The following is a 21,891-nucleotide window of genomic DNA, read 5'->3' on the forward strand; positions in this document are numbered from 1 at the left end:
GTGAATTTTATGGTATCTGAATTATATCTCAATAAAGCTGTTATTGAAAAGAAAAGGAGACACTACAAAGTTGCAGCCCCTCTGACTGTCCCTCCTACACAAATCCCCGATGGTTATCAAGGTCAGTAGGACTCCTTTTTGGACACTCTCGTTCTTCACAGTGCCTGGCAGAGGTCCTTGCATGCAGCGGGCACTTTAGGCACTTGTTACACATTCCCTTTGTACAAGGATAAGATACTACTGCTCTCTCTCTCTTTTTTTAAATTTTATGTATTTGTCAGAGAGAGAGCACAAGCAGGGGGAGCAGCAGGCACAGGAAGAGGGAGAAGCAGACTTCCCACTGAGTAGGGAGCCCATGTGGGGGACTCAATCCCAGGACCCTGGGATCAGGACCTGAGCCCAAGGCAGACGCTTAACAACTGAGCCGCCCAAGTGTCCTGATACTACTGTTCTCTTCAGGGTAATAGAGATCCCGGCGTATCCTCCACCACACACATTCCTTAGTTCAGGACCTGGCCACCTTCATGGCACTGTTTTCATGAACGCCACACACAGCAAGCTCAGCGACAAGAGCACAGAGCACTTCCAGGCCGAGAGCGCACCCATCACAGATCCAGTTAACAGGAAAGTCTGGTATGATTGTTCATGTAAATAAGGAGATGCTTTGCATCTGCCCTCTCAGTCTGCAAAGGTTTTGGAATAAATGAAACCCAGCCTGACAAGGTTAATGCTACTTTGGAGGCCACAAGAGCAACTATCAATAAGTGATTTCTAACTTGGCCAAGTCCAACTTAAACAGAAGGTTTAGACAATCTCATAAAAAAGACTTTCAGAGTGTTATGATATTCTATGTCTCATCTTTTCATTTTTTTTGCAGACGTTTTCAATTGGGGGTACGTCAAGCCACACAAATTAACTTTTTAACACACACCCGGGGGGCCCCGTCCTTCTGAGGTTCTGATTTACTTAGACCACAGCAGGCTGGCATTTGACTTTTTTTTTTTAAAGATTTTATTTATTTATTTGACAGACAGAGATTTCAAGTAGGCAGAGAGGCAGGCAGAGAGAGAGGTGAGGAAGCAGGCTCCCCGCTGAGCAGAGAACCCGATGCGGGGCTCAATCTCAGGACCCTGGGATCATGACCTGAGCCGAAGGCAGAGGCTTTAACCCACCGAGCCACCCAGGCGCCCCGGCATTTGACTTTTTTAAAGCTCCCCAGATCGGGGCGCCTGGGTGCTTCAGTGGGGTTAAAGCTCCCCAGATCACCAGCAAACACTCAGTTGTTAGGAAATTTTCGGAAGAATGGGATGGAAACTGGTCTCCATGCCAATCATCCAAGTCTTCATTTAACGATCATGTTAAACTTGTTATGGCTGCCAAGTCAGAAGACTGACAACATATCCTCATTTGACTGAAGAGAAAACAGAGGCTCAGGAATTCACTCTTTAAAGTCAGCAGCAAGGACAGGGAAGCACTTCGGAGTCCTGACGATGCCCCACATCTTCCTGGTATAAAGTCTGCAAACTACATTGTGGTACCGGAGTTGTGAAAATGTGCTTTCGGGGAATGAAACAGCTTTTTTTTTTTAGATAATTTTACGTGGGCTTTGGTATAATATAATTTTACTGGGACTTCAGTATTTTTGAAATGTTTTCTAATCTGTACCTTCTTGTTGACAGAGTAGTTTCTCTTTACGTCCTCCATCTACAAAGTACGCCCTAAATTAGCTGCTACGCGTGAGTTCGAAAGGCGGATGTGACACAGGAGCAGCTCTGGCCATGGAAGGGGAAGGACAAGAGAAGCCTGTGCCCTCTGGCCCCATGGGAAAGGAAAGGGGGAGAAGAGATCAACAAGGACATGACCCTCATTCATATGCCTGCTCCCCACATACACACTCCTCCTTCCCATCAAAGCAGGTTTAACTCAGGGAGCCATGGAGCTTCGGAAATATCAAGACTCCACTCTCCCAGACATAACATGGGGCGGGATTCCGGCTACTCAAGGTCATTGTTCAGCTCTGTGCTAATATATGGGAGGAGAGCAAAGGCTTGGCTACAGCAGCAGGAGGAGGCCGAAAGATGAGTGTGAGGCAGCACCCGTCACTCCCTAAACCCTGAGGATGGCGCTAGACCTTCGGAAGTTATTAAGAGACTACTGGGCCAGCAGAGGTCTGGGTTGAAGCAAAGAATTCCCCACGTACAGGAATGCAGAGACAACATACCACAGCCTCCATAGTGGGTTTCTGTACATCACACCCAAAGGACACAACAGAATTAGTTACTACTCAGCAAACAACTCTAGGATATATTCCAGACGAGATCGGGCGCATTCAGGGTGTAACAGCCGTAGACTCCAGGATATATTCCAAACCAGACAACGAAGCCTAGATATCCACACAGATCCTCCCCTAACTCACACAGAGACATGGTGTGCACTCTCACTAAGCAGTCTCTAATAGGTGTTATGCATCAACTCTTTGCCAGACACTGTTCCAGGCTGATAAGGATTTGGGAGATAAATGGTGCAAAGTCCCTGGCCTGATGAAACAAGATTTTAGGGCAGAGGAAGGGAAGTAGGCAGAACTCCGAACCATGAAGTATTTACTCAAAGAGCTCTTAGGAAGCTGAATTTTGAAAAGATTCGAGGGAGACTGTTTATCCCGAAAAATTACGATATGATGATGACAGACTTAAAGATGCCCACAATTCTTTGACATTCTGTCTACTGGGAGGTTGTGAGTCTGCTTATCTTCCCTTAAACCTGAGTGGGCTTATGACTCCTTCGACCACGGGAGTATGACAAAAGGAGCACTGTGTAGCTTCTAATCTGGGCCATTAGAAAGAGCCATGAAGTTTCCATTTGGGGCCCCTAAGACATTCACTTTTGGAGCCCCTGAGACATTAGGTAAGAAGTCTGACCACTCGGAAGCTGCACAGAGAGGCCACTGGCAGGTGTTGCAGACCACAGCCCCAGCTGGGCACAGTCTCTGCGTCATCCCAGCCCTGGTGACATTCATGTGTGAAGATACACTCAAATGACTCCAGTTCTTAATGGCTGAGGAACCTTTGCCATCCAGTCTTCCTGGCTGAGGCCCCAGACACTGGGGAACAGAGACAAGTTCCTGCCACGCCTTGTCTGCATCCGTAACCCACATAATCTATGAGCAAAACAAAATAGTTATTTTATGTCACTAAGTTTGGGGCACTTTTATTGTGTCCAGAGATTTATCAGGAAGCAGAAGTAACTGGAACAACAGAAGGGAACTGATAGAAAAGAAGCAGAGCAGTTTAAAAAAAAAAAGCTGTATTTTCTCTGACTGCTTAAGCCTGGTTTGAGGTAAAAGTTTATCTAAATAAATTATAACACTATTATTAAGAATATCTATTTTATCGGGGCACCTGGGTGGTTCAGTCAGTTAAGTGTTGACTCTTGATGTTGGCTCAGGTCATGATCTCAGGGTCATGAGGTCGAGCCCCGGTTGGGCTCCGTGCTCAGTGTGCAGTCTGCTTGAGATTCTCGCTCTCCTTCTGTCCCTCCCCTCATTTGTGTGTGCTTACCCTCTCTCAAAATAAATAATAAAGTCTTAAAAAAAAAAAAAGAATACCTATCTTATCTACAGCAGCTATAATCTGGGTCATCCAAAAAGAATCTGGTAAGACACCATTCTCTTGTCTATATTTTCAATATGGGGCTAACATTCCCAGGATGCCATTCAGAGCTGTCTGTGAACTCAATTTTGCCTCTTTTCCTTGGCACAGGACATATGATAGGTAATCAGTAACTCCGTGGAATGACTGAGAGGGTTCGAGGAGTCAGGGGAGAGAGAAGAAATTCCAGACCAAGCAAAGGGCTTGTGGTGAGTAAAAGTGATGAAGGTGGGGCTCTGGGGAGAATGAAGTTGGCACCTGAACCTCAATCTTCACGTTTTCCCCATCGATACAGTTTCTCTCAGCATTCATGTGCTCATATCGATAGTTAAGTTGTTCTCCTTACTTGAAATGATCTTTCCCCAGCTGTCTGATGAACTCCTACTCATTCTTCAGAAACCCTACCCCAGAGGCACCTGGGTGGCTCAGTGGGTTAAAGCCTCTGCCTTCTGCTCAGGTCATGGTCTCTGGTCCTGGGATCAAGCCCCGCATCAGGCTCTCTGCTCAGCAGGGAACTTGCTTCCCCCCACCCCCCCTGCCTGCCTCTCTGCCTACTTGTGATCTCTGTCAAACAAATAAATAAACTCTTAAAACAAACAAACAAAACAAAACCCTACCCCAGCTGTCATTTGCCCTGAGCCTTCCCTGGTACCACTCTACTCCAAGTGGACTCAATCATTGTACTCCCCTCTCCTGCACCACTCTCCTCTACCTCGGGCATAGGAGAAGAGTCTCCATATTTAATAAATGTAGAAGTCTGTTTAGAGGTATATACGAAAAATCGCTGCCTTTGAGGAGGGCACATAATTAAGGAGAGCAATCTAAAAACATGTCACGAGAGCTGTACAGACATATAATGAGATGATGTGGGAAGCCTGTCTCCCTCAGAGGGAAATCAGGAAGTGGCACAAGGACGGTGACATCTGAGGTAGGCCTTGAAACCAAATTAACATCAGAAGGCTGCCTGAGGGAAATCTGTGGAATCAGAGCTAAAAGGGTCCAAAAGGGGGAACCACTAAATAAGAGGAACGTCTGGTTGGGTCTGGTCAGTCTTTCCCTCCCTACTGCTGGAGATTCCCTGCTCAGGTTATTCCAAGTTCCCTGTTTACCTTACCCAGAGCCACTCAGTCTACCTCCCAATTCCATCAACTATTTATATCAGAAACGACCTGTCATTTGAAGAAGGAATTCATTTAAAAAAATGAGTCGATAATATGTGGAAATGTATTCAAATCAGTAGCAAAGGGATCAAAATTAAATCAAGGAACTACTTTTTTATCTGTCAAATTGCCAAGTATTTTAAAAAATTATAATATCTGGGGCGCCTGGGTGGCTCAGTGGGTTAAGCATCTGCCTTCGGCTCAGGTCATGATCCCAGGGTCCTGGGATCGAGCCCTACATCGGGCTCTCTGCTCAGCGGGGAGCCTGCTTCCCCCTCTCTCTCTGCCTGCCTCTCTTCCTACTTGTAATCTCTCTCTGCCAAATAAATAAATAAAATCTTTTTAAAAAATTATACTATCTGTAACAGAGAAAAATCAGGGAATTAAAACTTCCTTCCTCTGAGAGGCAATTTGGTATAATGTATCAGAAACCTTGTAAATAACTGGACCCTTGTTTAAGATTTTATTTATTTGACAGAGAGAGATCACAAGTAGACAGAGAGGCAGGCAGAGAGAGAGAGAGAGGGAAGCAGGCTCCCCGCCGAGCAGAGAGCCCGATGTGGGACTCGATTCCAGGACCCTGGGATCATGACCTGAGCCGAAGGCAGAGGCCCAACCCACTGAGCCACCCAGGCGCCCCCTTATTTTTTTTTTTAAGATTTATTTATTTGAGAAAGTGAGAGAGAGAGCAGGAGCAGAGGGAGGGGCAGAAAGAGAAGCAGGCTTCCTGCTGAGCAGGGAGCCTATGTGGGGCTCCATCCCACGACCTAGGGGTCACAACCTAGCTGAAGGCAGACACTTAACCGACTGACCCACCCAGGTGCCCCATAACTGTAATCTTTGAGTTAGAAATTCCATTTATAGGAATTGTCCTAAAAGTATAAGTCTTTGCTATAAAGATCATCACAGCATTATTTAAAATAGCAGAAAATAGTAAACTACCTGAATGTCAAACAGCAGAAGAGGCAAATAAATTTGGCACTGTTACCATTTATAAATGGCAGAGTTACCATTTGTAGAGTGCTCATCATGTACCTGGCATTAACAAATTTAATACCACAGCGATCTATAAGACAGTTATAGAAGTGAATGTCGAGTGAGACTTTTCCAGGGTAAACAGAACCCACAGTTAAGATTAGAGAGGAGATAGGTTTCCCACAAGGTAAGGAGAGCAGTCAAGAACTAGGGCTGGGCTAATTCAAGAACATATCAAGAAGCTATAGTATGAGACCTTCTACTGCAGCCATCATCTGGGCCTCTGCACTGCCTCTCTCCCTCCCCACTATACAAAGGAAGAGCAGAGATGCAGAGGGGAAACCATGGACCCCATACCCTAGTGGGTAGTGCTGTATTTTGGGTGATAGTCTCCCTACCCCTATGGAGGGCTCTCCTAAGAAAATCCCTTACAGAGATTAGATGTGCCAACAACAACAAAGTTTGAGATAAGAATTTTTTTTTTTAAATTATAATGCCTAATGGATATCTGTTCAGGCAATTAACTTACAGATTTACCCTGCACCATTCTGGACAGGGCTTTTCCCTCCTTTGAGAAATGGAGCGAGAAGGGGCACCAATGCTGTTCCCCCATTGTTTGGCATGGATGTGAGTCCCCTGGGTAAAGCAGTCTCATGGAAATTGCTGGCCTTGAGCTCTCTTATCAGATCCCCCCACCCTATCAGAGGGCTGTCAAGCAAGCAAGTGGAGCCTAGCTGTGGGCTACAAGAGAGGGAGGGATTGCCTGAAAGGGCCTAAAAGAACTTAACACCAGTTTCCTCTCCAGGTCTAGAGACCATGCAGTGGGAAAACTCTCCCAAGAAATCACATGTGTAGGGAGAACACACAGGCAGTGCCGGTCAGGCAACAGTAAATGCCATCAAGGAGGACCCAACAAGTGGCCAGTTAAAAGACACTCATCCCTGTCCCTCTCCCTCTTGCCCATCCCTACACATGCCTAGAAGAGGCAGAATAGAAGTATCCCAGACAGACTACCTAACCTGTCCCCCAACCCTACACTCTCCAAAACAAGGAAGGGAGAATGGAAGTGCACAAATAAACCAAGTCTACCTTTTCCACTTCTTATCGCTGGAACCACAAGTCTGGTCAGTAAAAAGAGGAAGAAAAGCTTTCGATTAAGTATACTGACATTTTTCAATGGTGGCCTATCAATAATCCAGAGTGACCAGAAGGCTGTGGACTCTGCCAAAGATATCACGGGTTCCATCCTGCAGAGATTTTGACAAAGCACTGTTGGGAGTTTCGAGTAGACAAAGATAAAAGCGTTCATGTTTACATCTCTCTGAGTTAAAATTATTCAATTAACTGGCTGAACTTACCATTATCTCCACTTCACAAATTGGGGACTCAAAGCTCTGAAATAAAGAAATTTGCTCACAGTCACAAAGCATGTGGGAGGCTCAGCTCGGCTTCTAACCCAGGGCTGACCCCGAGCCCACGCCTTTTACAGTACACCTGGCTTTTTAAATATAGGGCCTAAAGCCATACTCCCAGGGATCTGCAAGTCCATTTCAAACATTTTTTTCAATTCTGAGTTTTCACCTTAAGGGTGATCTTAAAATACATAGTCTAGATCATCTGAATGATCATCTTACAAGTGAATGCTGCTTCTTGATTACCAGCATTTGCATTTATAATCTTATTAGAATCAAGTATTGAGTTCTTTAATTTTCATACAATAGTGACTAATGAGAAAAGACAGAGGTGACAGCATATAAATAATGTGGTCATACCAATTAAAAGCCAAATGGCTTGCTAAGCGAACCAAGGTTTCACTGTAGTTCAAACATAGAAATGCGGTAGTAGAGAAGAATGGGGCACAGAACAGACAAGCTCCAGAGAAGTGAGGGCCATGTTCCCATTTCAAGAAGCAATTTAGTGGGGCACCTGGGTGGCTCAATGGGTTAAAGCCTCTGCCTTCGGCTCAGGTCATGATCCCGGGGTCCTGGGATCGAGCCCCACATCGGGCTCTCTGCTCAATGGGGAGCCTGCTTCCCCTTCTCTCTCTGCCTGCCTCTCTGCCTACTTGTGATCTCTCTATGCGAAATAAATAAAAAATCTTTAAAAAAAAAGAGCAGCAATTTAGTTTCAGCAAAATGTCTACTGTTGTTCATGTGAATTATATTGGTTCTGAAGGTTTACATTTAATTTGTTAATCTGCTTTGGTTCTGTAATTGTAGAAGAGCTCTAAGTATGTATTTAGATCTCATAGTGTTTGTTTATGGACATTTTCATAACATAATAAAGATAATTTAATTCAACATCAAAAGCCTGTAAAAATATTTAAAGTATCTTTCTATTACGCATACTTGAAAAGCTCTGTCTTATTCTGCTTAAGCAGCCATTAAAATCTTCTAAGACTAAAATGTCTTAGAAGACTATTTTCTAACACAGGAAAATATTTTCAATATATTAGGTAAGCATACAAAAGGTGATACAGTTTTACTCTTTGTAAAAAGCACATACAGAAATAAAGGGACTGGGAAACACACTAAAATGTTAACATTGTTTATGCCACAGGAGGAGTAGGACAGGTGCTCCTTATATTGTTGCTTTTTATAATCTTGTTTCCAATAACTTTATTCAAAGAGTGACATTTAAGGGTTACAAAATATTAAATATTTTATAGCTTATCTCATGGAAATTCCCAAAGCTTGTTGTTAAAAAAAATTTGCATGTTCAATCCAGTTCTATCTAGATTGAGCTCTTTTTTCTCCAAAGAAATGTAACCAATCCTAAAGTAATATTTATTCAAAACTTAAGAGCATATCAAGTACGAGCCAATCAATACCTTACTGTGTTTAGGTACTGGGACTACAAGGGCGAACAAAGACTGTGTGGCGCTCTAGAAGCTAAACCAACAGTTAGTCACTGGTATTAAGGCATAACAACCCAAGAGCGAGGAGAAGGGGTTCTAGAACTCATTCTCATGCGGAGGGCAGGATCAAAGGCAGCTACTAGGTGACACAGGAAAGGAGTCTTAAGAATGTACCAGGAGATCAGTGCAGAAACGTGAGACTGCAGATTACCCAGCAAGTGAAATACAAACATGGGTCATGTGAAAGAACTCACTGACCGCGCTAGATCGACCTCTCCTGGGCCCCTGCAGCACTGGTCCTTGGTGTACAGCCTGCCGTTAGAATTCAAGCACGTTCCCCAGCAGATCATAAACTCGAAGGGGAACAGCATGGACTTTGTAGACTCTTACTACTTGTTATTTATGAGAATATCTTCGGAAAGACTTCTAAAGGGCATTAAACTCAACACACTATAGCCTTGGCTGATATCCGAAAAAATATATATACACCTAGCTGCTGTATGACCATTTTTCCTCTAGAAAACTGTACCAAAAGATCAAAGCAACAGACTCATTCCTATAATCCTTACAAGGAAATCAGCCTACTATACATAAAACTTAGCACTTTCCCTTGCTTTTGTAAGCCAGCAGAGCTCCAACCAGAACATTCTTCCAAGGCAAGTGAAGGAAAGACACAGTGATAGCCCGTCCAAGAACATCTTCCAAGGAAGAGGCGGCAATACTGTAGGATACTTAAATGTCGTGGCTCATCAGCTGGGGTGAAATTCTTAGAAATTCTACCTAAATAGCAGAAGGGATCTGTACAGTCTATCACAGTGAACAACTGGAAATACTAATCCAAGGACATGTACACCATACATAAGGTACAGTGTGTTCACTTACGTCATGCTACTTTTAAGACCTGTGTACATGTTCAGGGTCGGCTTTAAAATTCTGCAGCAAAGAAAGAGTAAATGGGATAAAAACAAATGTGATAAAATCTTGATAGTATTTGAAATTGTGTGTACTGGTGTTCATTAGACCATTTTCTCTACTTCTGTGCATGACTGAAGTCTTTCATAATTAAAAACTGGAAAAAATACTGGAAAATAAGTAGGAGTGAAAAATATTCACAGTGGTGGATTGTGAAAAAAAAGCAGATATAATGTGATAGTTCACGATGCTCATAACCATGTAAAATTATATGTATGACCAATCCAATAGCAATAACAGCCCTGTAGTGCCCATGTGGGTCTCCAGATAATATTTTTACTCAAAGAAAAGGATTCTTTGAGCAAATGGCTAATCCTAGGTCTGGATCAGGAAATGTATGAGACAAACCTGAAATATCTTGCCATACCAGATAACAAAGAAGCTATCAAATACTAGAAAGGTCATGTTGAAAGCACTCAGGAGGCCAAAGATATTCTAGCCACTGGCTAAAGATATTGCAACATGAGCATCGATAAGAAAACAAGGAGGGGCACCTGGCTGGCTCTGTTGGTGAAGTGTGCAACTCTTGATCTCGGGGTTGTGACTGTGAGCCCCATGTTGGGCATAAAGATTACTTAAAATAAAATCTTTAAATTTTTTAAATAATTTTTTATTTTTTTATTAACATATAATGTATTTTTAGCCCCAGGGGTTCAGGTCTGTGAATCGCCAGGTTTACACACTTCATAGCACTCACCATAGCACATACCCTCCCCAATGTCCATAACCCCACCATCCTCTCCCTAGCCCCCTTCCCCGGGCAACCCTCAGTTTGTTTTTTGAGATTAAGAGTCTCTTATGGTTTGTCTCCCTCCCAATCCCATCTTGTTTCATTTATTCTTTTCCTATCCACCAAGCCCCCCACGTTGCCTCTCAACTTCCTCAGGTCAGGGAATCTTAAATTTTTTTTAAAAAGAACTAGAAGAGATCCAAACAATCAAATGTATTTATATATGTAATCTCATAATGACACTAAAAAAAAAAGCCCTAATTACTCTGAAGGATCTTAAGGGACCCACTTGCTATTTTCACAATTAGCAGACAAACAGTAAGAAGCAAGTATAAAGGTGGGGTGCACAAGGAGGTTGTTGAGAATAAATGACAAGCACTTGGCCTTCCTTGTAGCTGGTACTGGACAAGTGGCTCCAAGCCTGCATCAGGCTCTGAGTGAGATACTTACACTATCATGTAAAGTGCCCATCGTCTAGCAAAGGGAGACCGAAGCAAGCCTGATGTGAGAATGCTGAACTAGAGGTGGAAAAACGCCATGGAAACAAGCCAAGAAGAGGACTCACTTTGGAGGGGCCTAGAGGGTAGAGGGACATCTGGGCTTAAAGGATTACCGCTTACTGGGACGTTTTTGGAACATTTTTGAACATGGGCTTCAGAATCTCACACATTGATCTCTACATCCCCTAGCACACACAAGTGTCCCAAGGACTGGCCGAAGTTATAGCTTCAGACAAACCGCCATAAGGTTTTATTCCCTTTCTCTAAGATCAGGAGATGCTTGAGATGTTCCTTTCAGGGAAAACATAACTTCCTAGAACTTGATGTCAGATCTAGCTTAGATAATCCACTTACATTTTGATACTATAAAACTCAGGTCTGGCCCAAATTTGAAAAGGATGTGAAACATTCATGCTCATGGTCAGAGTTCCAGTAAGAGAGTTAACAATTATAAATTGACATCAGCCCCTATTGCTGCATCCCATAATATTAAATATCTACTCTGGGTTAGGCACCACATTAGGACTTTTTTTTCCATTTGATATCCTAGTAAATTCTTTAGCCCTGTAAAAAATATTACACCAGTTTCATAGACAAGGAAACAGGCTCAGAGAATCAAGTCATTTGCTCCGAGACCCAAAGGCCTTTGAAATACTAAGACAGAGATCTTCTGAAGACAAACTAGGTCAACATGCCAGTGACATTTCACATTGAAGGAGAGCCTGAGAGGCAAAGACTCACTGACTTAGAGTGATGCTCTTTATTAATAAATGTTCTATCATTTAAGGCCTTTCATGGATTATCCCCCACAGCTCTCCCCTTACTTTTCAAACCTCTTTTGATTTCTACTACGGACTCCACTGTGGATGGAATTTCACTGCCCCATGCCCCCCACCCCATGTGCACTGCCCCTTTCCCACTTCAACTGCTATGTTCCTTCCTGGGCCCCAATCCATATCCCCCCTCCTACTCCAGGAAGCCCTTCCATCTTTTTCCATGCCCATAGCTCTTGCCTTCATGAACATGCTACCTGGACCATGTATCTCTCTGTAAAGTATTGATCTGTTTTACATGTATAATTCTGGTCTCTTTGGCCTGCTGGTTCTTTGAAGCCAGGGTTGAGTATTGATTTATTCTTTGGGGAATACAAAGGACAAAAAACATACTCCATAAATGCTTGTCAACATTACACGGACACAAGTGATAACCTGCTCAGAAACATTTATTTCTCAGCATTTCTCATAAGCTTGAGGTTACCATAGTCCACTATTCCCTTCTAGCTAGAGAAAGGCCAATGCAAAATAGAAAGCAACATCAAAGCTGTTTCATTAAGCAAAGCAGCAGGCGTGCATTCCTGCTTTGTACAATTTTACTGCCTCTGTTCCTCAGATATCCCTGAGAGAACATTCCATACTCATCCAAGGCTATGGAGAGTCTAGCCTGTCTTTTTCTCTTGGGTTAGAAGTATTAGCTGGGCCACATACCAACTCTTAGCAAATGAGGAGTTGTGTTCTTTGTAAATTGTGGTAAAATGCATGCAACATTTTTCTTAACCGTTGGTAAGTGTACATTTCACTAGCATTAAGTATTCACATTATTGTGCTATCATCACCATCGATCCCCAGAACTCCTTTCATCTTGCAAAAGTAAATCTGCCCTCATAAAACAATAGCTTCCACTCTCCTCTTCCTGCAACCAGCATTCCACCTTCTGTCTCTATGAATCAGACTCCTCTAAGTGCCTCATGAAAGTGGAATCACATAGCTTTTGTCCTTTTGCGAATGGTTTATTTTACTTAGCATAATGTCACTAAGATTCACCCATGTTGTAGCATGTCCACAAGTCAGAACTTCCTTCTTTTTTAGAGCTGAATAATAGTCCAGCGGATATATTTCTGTAAAATGCATTTATTTATCTGTCGACAGACATGTGGTTGATTCCAAATGAGGAATTTTGATCCAATGCTAGTGATAAGCAGCTCAGCGACTGACCCTAAGTTAGAGCAGTCCCTTTGATGTTACAAACACTATCAAGGAATCAATCCAGTGATTAGGACCACAGAACAGAAAGCAGCTAGAGGAATGTCCACCTGGTTATCTGTCCCAGGAATTTGGACGAGACATAAGCTTTATTTAAATACTCCAAAAGCCTGTTGCAATAAAGCCCTGGCTTCTTAGGATGGTTTAGAAACAAATCTTAAATTCGCTTCTTTCTGAAGAACTCCTTCTCCCTTGTTCTTTTTTTCTCTTTGGTTTATTGAGATCTAATTGACACATAACATTGTATAAGTTTATGGTGTATAACAATGGCTTGATACACTTATATCTTGCAATAGGATTACCACCAGCATCAGCAAACACATCACAACACATAATTACCATTTCTCTTTTCTGATGGGAACATTTAAGATCTACTTAGTGATTTTCCAGTATACAATATGGTATACCTTAACTGCAATCACAATGCTGGGCATTAGACCTTCAGAACTTAATTCACGTTTTAACTGGAAGTTGGTTCCTTTTGACCAGCATCTCCTTGTTTCCCCCATGCTCCAACTTCCAAGAAGCACCATTCTATTATTTCTAGGAGTTCAGCTTTTTTTATTTACAGTTTTATTTAAGTAATCTCTACACCCAGTGTGAGGCTCGAACCCATGACCCCAAGATCAAGAGTCATATGCTCTTCCAGCGGAGCCAGCCAGGCACTCTTACAAGCTCAGCTTTTTTAGATTCCACATATGAGTGAAATCATACAGTATTTCCCTTTCTCTGACTTATTTCATTTAGCATAATGTCTTCATGTTCCATCCATGTTGTTGCAAATGACAGGATTTCTTTCCTTCTCGTGGATGAAGAATGTTCAGAAAACACCAAGCACACTGTGTGTACACACACACACACACACACACACACACACACACCCCTCCCTTGTCATCCATTATCCACAGAGAGATGTTTAGGTTGTTCCCATATCTTGGCTATTGTGAATAATGCTGCAATGAACATGGAGTGTAGATGTCTCTTCAACATCCTGTTTTCATTTCCTTTGGATATATACCCAGAAGTGGCATTGCTGGATCATATGATAGTTCTATTTTTAATTTTCTGAGGAAGTTCCCTACTGTTTTCTTTTTAATTACAGCCATTCTAACAGGTGTAAGGTGGTATCTCATTGTGGTTTAGATTTGCATTTCTCCGATTAATGACGTTTAGCACCCTTTCATGTACCTGTTGGCCATTTATACCTCTTCCTTATTCTTACCAACCCATGTGTTTTGGTTTTTTTTTTTTTTTAGGTTTTATTTATTTATTTATTTGTTAGAGAGAGAGAGAGAAAGAGAGGCAGGCAGGCAGAGGGAGAAGCGGGCTCCCCACTGAGCAGGGAGCCTGACGCAGGGCTCTATCCCAGGACCCTGGGATCATGACCAGAGCAGAAGGCAGACACTCAACCAACTGAGCCACCCAGGCGTCCCCCAATGTGTTCTTTTCACAGCCCACTACCTACATCATCCTGTAGATGGTCCAGCAACACCAAATTCTTTTTAGTGCCCTTGCACACGCTCTGCAGTTCCTTGCCCAGGGCCTACACAGTCAGTGGTCTCACTGGCTGGAAGACTTTCTTCTCTTGGCCTACTTCTAGCTATGGCGACCTCTGCAGCAAGACTTTTCTTCTTCTTGGTACTCCCAGAACTTAAGTGCTTGGCATATAATGGCTGCCTGATAAATGATTAAACTAACGTATTTGCTATGTTTACATTCTATGTTGAAAAGATAAGTTTAAAGAAAAATTGAAGACCAAGGAGACTATAGTTAATTTTTATTTATACTTTAATATTGTTCAAATTTTGTCATGATGAGCTTTTCAAATTTACCTTTTTTTTTCCTTAAATAAGATTAACCTGGTCAGGAATAGAGTAGAAAAATTAGTTCACTAGATTTTAAGACTTACCATATAGCTATAGTTAGCAAGACTAGGTGGTAGTGGCAAGTAGGACAGAAACATAGAACAATGGAACAGAATAGAAAACCAACCCATGCAAGTATGCCTGGCTGATTTATGATAAAGGTTCAAAAGCAGCTCAATAAAGGAAGAAGCATGGTCTTGCCAACAAATGGAGCTAGAGTAACTGGGCATCCAATGACAAAAATCAACAACAACAACAAAAACAACAAAATCTCAACCTAAGTTTCACAACTTACACACAAATGAACTCAAAACAGATCATGGACTTAAAACTAAAAAATGTTTAGGGAAAAGAGGGAGAAAAGCTCTGCAACCTATAGCTTAGCAAAGAGTTCTTAGACTTGACCAAAAAATGTACGGCTCATAAAAGGAAAAACTGATAAACTGGACCTCATCCAAAATAAAAACTTTTGGTCTGTTAAAGACCCTGATAAATGGATGAGAAGAAGATAGAGATGGGAAAAAATATCTGCAAGCCACATTATTTGACAAGGACTAGTAACTTGAGCATATAAAGAACTCTTAAAACTCAAAAACAAACAACCCAGGGGTGCCTGCCTGGCTCAGTCAGAAGAGGATGCGACTCTTGATCTCAGGGTCATGAGTTCAAGCCCCACGCGGAGTGTAGAGAGGTTACTTAAATAAAAACTTAAAAAAATTCATAAAGAAAATGGACAAAAGACTTACAGAAACATTTGACCAAAGAAGACAAACAGATGGCAAATAATCATCTGAAATGATGTTCAACATCATTAACCATAGGGAAATGGAAATTAAAACCAATAAGCAAGGGGCGCCTAGGTGGTTCAGTCCGTTAAGCATAAGGCTCTTGATTTCAGCTCAGGTCATGATCTCGGCGTCCTGGGATCAAGCCCAGCGTCAGGCTCTCTGCTCATGGGGAGTCTGCTTGTCTCCCTCTCCCTTCCTCTCTTTCTCGAATAAATAAATTTTAAAAAATAAAAATAAAAAAAATGAAGCCAATAAGTGAACAGTTTAACAAATGAAGTATGGTACATACCTACCATGGAATACTACTCAGCAATAAAAAAAAAATGTACTAGATACATACAACAATTTGGATGAATCTCCAGAGAATTATGCTGAATGAAAAAAGCCAATCCCAAAAGGTTAGAAATTGGATGAACCCACTTATATAACACTCTTGAGATAACAAAATATAAAAATGGAGGAGAGATTGGTGGTCGTTGTGGGTTAAGGACAGGGTGAGAATGGAAGAGTAGTGGGTGTAAAAGGGCAACATGAAGGATCATGTGGTAATGGAAATGTCCTGTATCTTGACTCCACCATTATCGATGTCCTGATGGTGAGGCTGCACTCCAGTTCTGAAGAGAGTTACTGTTAGGAGAAACTGGGTCAAGAGTGTACATATCTCTTGGGGCACCTGGGTGGCTCAGTGAGTTAAAGCCTCTGCCTTCGACTCAGGTCATGATCCCGGGGTCCTGGGATCGAGCCCCGCATGGGGCTCTCTGCTTAGCAGGGAGCATGCTTCCCCCTCTCTCTCTGCCTGCCTCTCTGCCTATTTGTGATCTCTCTCTGTCAAAATAAAATCTTAAAAAAAAAAAAAAAGTGTACATATCTCTCTTCACGATTTTTACAAACAGCTGTGCATCTATGATTACCTCAGAGTAGAAGTTTAATATGAACAATTTTTTTTTAAAAAAAAGCTTAGGCTTTGCGACAAAGTCAGGTGACACTGGACAAGTCACAGCTTTTCACCTAGGTCGAAAAGACTAAATTAAGAGATCAATGGTCTAAGCACAGCGCCCGGCACAGAGTAAGTGCTCAACAGATGACTATTAAAAGGACAATCTTAAGGGTCATGGCAGTGGGGATGGAGAAGTGTGGGCAAAAAGATATTAAGATAGCACTAGCGGGTTTGGTAAAAGATGAGATGTGAGGTAGAGCATGGCAAGGAGTCAAGGCTGATTTCCAAGTTGCACACTTGAGCAAGTGGGTAGTCAGTGGCCCCATTTACTGAACAGAGGAATACGTGAGAGTTGTGGGTGTTTTGAATGTGTGATGACTGGGAGACATTCAAGTGGATATGTTCAGTTAACAACGGTACATGCAAGTCTCTAGCTCAGAACACAACTCAGGGATAGAAATTTAATGACCAGCATGCAAAGATAACTGAAGCCAGGAAAACGGACGAGATGTCGGAGGAGGAGAAAAAAGCCCACACCACAGCCCCTGTGACTATAAATGAGCTTCCAACTTTAAAGACTGGGTAAGCCACATCGGGCTCTTTGCTCCGCAGGGAGCCTGCTTCCTCCTCTCTCTCTGCCTGCCTCTCTGCCTAGTTGGATTTCTCTCTGTCGAATAAATTAAAAAAAAAAAAAAAAAAAAAAAAAAGACTGGGTAAAGAGGGTCATTTTAGCAAAAGAAACTTAGAATGGCCAAAAAAAGGAGAAAAGTCAGGCATTTATTATATTAACTAAGCAGTGAAGAAATTAAAAGCAGTGAGAAAACAGACCTGTGACTTTAATGACCTGGGTGTCACTGGTGCCTTTCAGAGAACAGCTTTAGTGAAATGACAAAGTAGGTTTCAGACTGGAGTCAAGTGACAAGAAGGCAGGAGAAACGGTAATAGTATCAACAACCATGAATAAGAAAAGGAGAAAGCAAAAAAAAAAAAAAAAAAAAAAAAGAAAGAAAGAAAAGGGTAGTGAGAAGGAGGGGATGGGATGGGATACTGAGGGAGAATTTTGTCAAAGGGAAGTATGTTTACATGTTAATGGAAAGAGAGCTAAAGGGAAAGACACAGAAGATTCATGATAGAAAGGGTAATAATGATCTGAATAGACAGGATGAGATATGATCCAAAGCATAGGTAGCAGAACTGCGAAGGGAGAAGGGCATCTCATCAGGGTACCTGGGCATGAGCTCAGGTCATTATCTCTATTATCTCAACTGTCCCCCCTTCTTTGTCCCCCTCACCTACTCTAAAGAGGGAAAGGTAAAGGAACCATGCAGATATAGGTAAATTTGGAAATATGGTTGTAGTATATGCACATAGCTACTCTCTGATAGCTCCAATGTTCTTTGTGGAAAAAGCAAGGTCATCTGCTAAGATTAATGAGATGGCTTAATGTTTATTCCCAGAATATAATCCAGTGTCTGAGACACAGATACTTAATAATTAAGTTTACTTAATAAAATAAAAATAAACCGTTTCCTTGCCTCAGTTGTTCATTAGAACCAATACACAATTTTCTCCAAATTAACCACTAGAGGGCAGTGTTACTACCAATTTTTTTTCCCTTAAATCTACTAACCCAGTGAAATTAATAGAAAATTAGAGCAGTGTGGGTCATAAAATGTTTTTCCTTGAAACAATCTGGCTTCAGCCTTATATACGTGTGTGTGCATGTATGTATGTGTGTGTGTGTACATGCACACACACACTCATATACAGGCATACTACAGCACGATGGGAGGGCTGTTTGTTCTGCTAGCCTTCCACTGCAAAAATATGATGGCCCAGAGGCAATACTCATTTTCATCATTTTCATCATCAATACATCATTTTCCAGAGGCCACTTTTTGTAATTCCCCCAATGTGCACAGCAATATTGAAAAGATCTCTATATATTTCAATGATTAATAAATTAGAAAAGAGTGATTAAAAAAAAATCCCTAAACCTAATCCCGGGTAACATTTGCCATAGCTTCTATTAAGTTGTTTTTCCCCCTAAACCTACCCCCTCCTCAAACTAGAAAGAAGTTTTTAAAATTAATTGTAAGTTGCAATCTATTTCCTTAACTTTTCTCTTTATCTCAGATGCTTGGTATAGTCTTACAATGAAGACATGAATCCATAATAGCACACGCCTATGATATATAACAGAGTAAGAAGCTATTTTGGGGTGTGTGTTTAGTAGCAGAGCTGGGAATTACTTGTCTCCTAGATTGCTACTAATGAACAGAGGGAACTGGCAAAATTCTAACTTAGAACAAGGTGCAAAAATTCTCAACGCGCAAAAAAAAGATGTAAAGACAGACTCTAACACCACGAGTTTGGGGTCAGACAGATCAGCTCAGTTTTAACTAAGGGAACTGAACTCCTACAGTAGGGGAGACTTCCAATCATACCAACGGAACACCTAAGAAAAGAACAAACCTAAGAAAAGCCGTTACTAGCTTGATCAGAGGTCTATGGGCTGGAGCTGCAAAGACGATGGGAAAGAGGCTGAGATCATCATACGACGGTAAGGTGTTCAGTACATCAGATGGCTGAAAAAGGTGCTTGATTCCGAAGACTCCAAGCTTGTTTTTTTTCCTTGCTTTCTTTTCTTTTCTTTTCTTTCTTTCTTTTTTTGAGCTACAGTTGCTTGAGAACAAAAATACCAGAGAAATGGGCCATAAAGAGTCTGAGTGATAGACCTGAAGTAGTCATCAGTCAAATACAGATACGGTGTCAAATTGTTTGCAAACTGTATCAAAAACAAAGTTTCAAGGTTCTTTAGGGTAGCGTTCTAACTTGAAAATTTTCACTGGATACTCCTATTCCACTAGCTGGTAATGTTATCACACTTTTACTAATAGTTTCAAAAACTCTTCAGGGCCAAAGATTTTTTTCTTTTGTTTTGTTTGTACATTTATAAAGATATAAATAGTAAATTTCGCATCCTTAACCTAACATAAAAATTCACCTTTCCTAAGGAGCTGATACAACTCTGAAAAGGAGAAAAGTTTCTTTCTTAGTAATTGTCTTAGCTACCTGGACATCCCTGAAAAATGAGCTGTAGAACTGAGATGAACACTTCATTGCCTCATCCCTACTGTATTTTAAATCTATGTTCACTTTCAAAAGTCATTGTTAAATACGGAATCTTCTCAGCAAGTGATTTAATTAAGAGCCTCTTTCATTTACACACACACACACACACACACACACACACACACACTTGCAGTCCCCAACAACACTTCCTTTGAAAAACAGAATGTCACTTCCTCAATCCAGAGGCCAGAAGTCCCTCAGTTCTGATCTGGGGAGCCAAGACAGGAAACTCTGGTAAGCTTCTGCCTCTCCCCCCATGGACAGCCACTGGTGCAGCTGACAGAGGGCAGGGTCTATTCAGAGCTCCCTTGATGCACTGCAGCTGGAAGGCAACAGCTCACTTTCATGCTGTGGGAATGATCCCAGAGAGTCCAGCAGCACCAAGAGTCAGTTTAACAAGGACATTTCATAGGGAAGTGAAGAGGGAACAGATGAGAGACCTTGACACCTTTTACCGACCTTCCATTTCCAAACGCCCGCAAAGAGCCCTAGGCTGATTGTAATTAGCACCATCTTGTACTTTGACCCCATCAGGCAAGGCATGGGGCGCGGGGAGGTGTTAGCCAGACCTCCCCACCAGACTGTATACCACCTTCCCCTCGATGTTGTCAGTTTTTCACCCAGAAGGGAGAGGCTGTCCCAGCAATTTCGGTAAACACCATCGGTTAGCACCACCTGGCAACTGAGAACCTGGATTTCTCTCGACCCCAGGCACCAAGGACCGCACAAAACCCGACCACTTATACCAGACCAAACTGCAGTGTCACCATCGTGGGGTGGGGAGGGGGGGATGTATGTGAGAGACATACAGAATAAAGGGAGAAAGGGGGACAAACAAATGAGTCACTTAATACAAGGGCTGCACATGCCGCTGACGCTGCCCGTGATGCAGAGGCTGTGGACTGGAAGGAAGCAGGCGGTCACCCGGGAGGGGCGGGCAGAGAAGGGGAAGGGGGAAAGGGTGTGAGGCGCCTCGCCCTTTGTGGGGACCCGGCTGCGCCGCCCCGCAGACTGCGCCCCCCTTTCCTGCCCAGTCCCCCAGCCCCGGCGGCGGCTGAAGCCGCCCGGGGTTACTATGGTCCCCCAGCCCCGGGAATCAACTCTCTCGGTCTCCAAAAACAATCAATACAAACTTCAATACTGTCTTTAGTTTACCCGGAGGCCGGCTGGGGGGACAACGCCGCCGCGCCCGCCCCGCGGAGAAGCAGCCGCAGCCTCAACCTGTCCGCCCGCCCGCCCGCTCCGCCCCTCCGCGGCGCACCTGTGACAGGTGTGCAGGTGCCCCACATAGCCCCGAGCGGCGGGGCGCGCCGGCCGCTCATCGCCCCCCGGGACCCCAGGGTCCGCCCTCCCGGTCGGGCGCCGCCCCTCCCGGAGCCCCCAGCCCCTGGGCAGGCCGCTGGGAGCCCCCCACCCGCGCCCTCCGCGGCCGCACCCGCTCGCCGGCCGCACTCACATAGCGCCTCAACTTCTTCTCGGGGGGCGATTTCCTCAGCCAGCCGGTGCACACCACGTCGCCGCCGCCGCTCATGCTGCCAGCCGCCGGGAGCCCGCCGCGGGGTCGGCCGGACAAGGGCGCGGGCGCGAGCCGCTGGGTCAGCCGGCCGGCGGTGCGCAGCTCGCGGGGGAGGGGAGGGGCCGGGGCGGCTGGCGGCCGCGGGGCGAGGACGAGGCGGCGCGGCGCGGGCCCGGCTGCCTGGCGCGCTCCCGCTCTCCCTGCGCGCTCCCGGGCCCGCGCGCACTCCCAGCCGGGCCGCGGCGGGGGCGCCACAGCAGGAAAAAGGGCGGTTGCGCGTTCGCCACGCCCACAGCCCGCCGCGCCCCCCGGCGGGCCGCCTTCAAAGACGCAAACACCGCCTCGCTTCTTGGGATCCCGGAGGCCCGAGCTTTGCTCGGACAGCGAACCTTGCCGCTCGTCGCGCCCCCGGGTCTTGTTCCCCTCCGCCCCGAGCATCAGCTGCAAGCACTGGAGGCGGCCGCGCCCCTGGTGCGAGTTGGGGTGGGGTAAAGGGAAGGGGCTGCGCGCCCTCGATCACGAATCGATTTTTCACAGAGGGTCGTCAGGGACCCAAGGGCTGCTTGCGTTTGCTATCCATTCCGAGTTTCGGGTTTCAGTGGGTCAGGTTCTGGCAGGAATTAGTGATCCGCTTCCCAGCAAGAGTTTCATTAACTCTCGCACCCCCTTAGCGGGAGAAGCAAAGAAGAAAACAGACTGTGACGTGCTGGGCGCTTTTACAATTCCCTGTTTACATGACTGTCTTCACCAATCTACAAATTGGGTGAGCC

The 21,891-nt window shown here is 43.9% G+C and overlaps 1 protein-coding gene across 1 annotated transcript in view; it reads right to left on the reverse strand.

The window, feature by feature from the left end:
* The window catches only part of GAB2 (GRB2 associated binding protein 2), a 191,843-nt gene extending 170,540 nt beyond the window's left edge, over positions 1 to 21,303 (reverse strand). Inside the window, exon 1 of the mRNA XM_046016903.1 lies at positions 21,062 to 21,303. Coding sequence (XP_045872859.1) covers positions 21,062 to 21,136 — 75 coding nt within the window. The 5' untranslated portion in view covers positions 21,137 to 21,303. The remainder of the gene's footprint in view (positions 1 to 21,061) is intronic.
* Positions 21,304 to 21,891: the final 588 nt, after the last annotated feature.

The sequence above is a fragment of the Meles meles genome, chromosome 8 (assembly GCF_922984935.1).
Source record: "Meles meles chromosome 8, mMelMel3.1 paternal haplotype, whole genome shotgun sequence".
NCBI lineage: Eukaryota > Metazoa > Chordata > Mammalia > Carnivora > Mustelidae > Meles > Meles meles.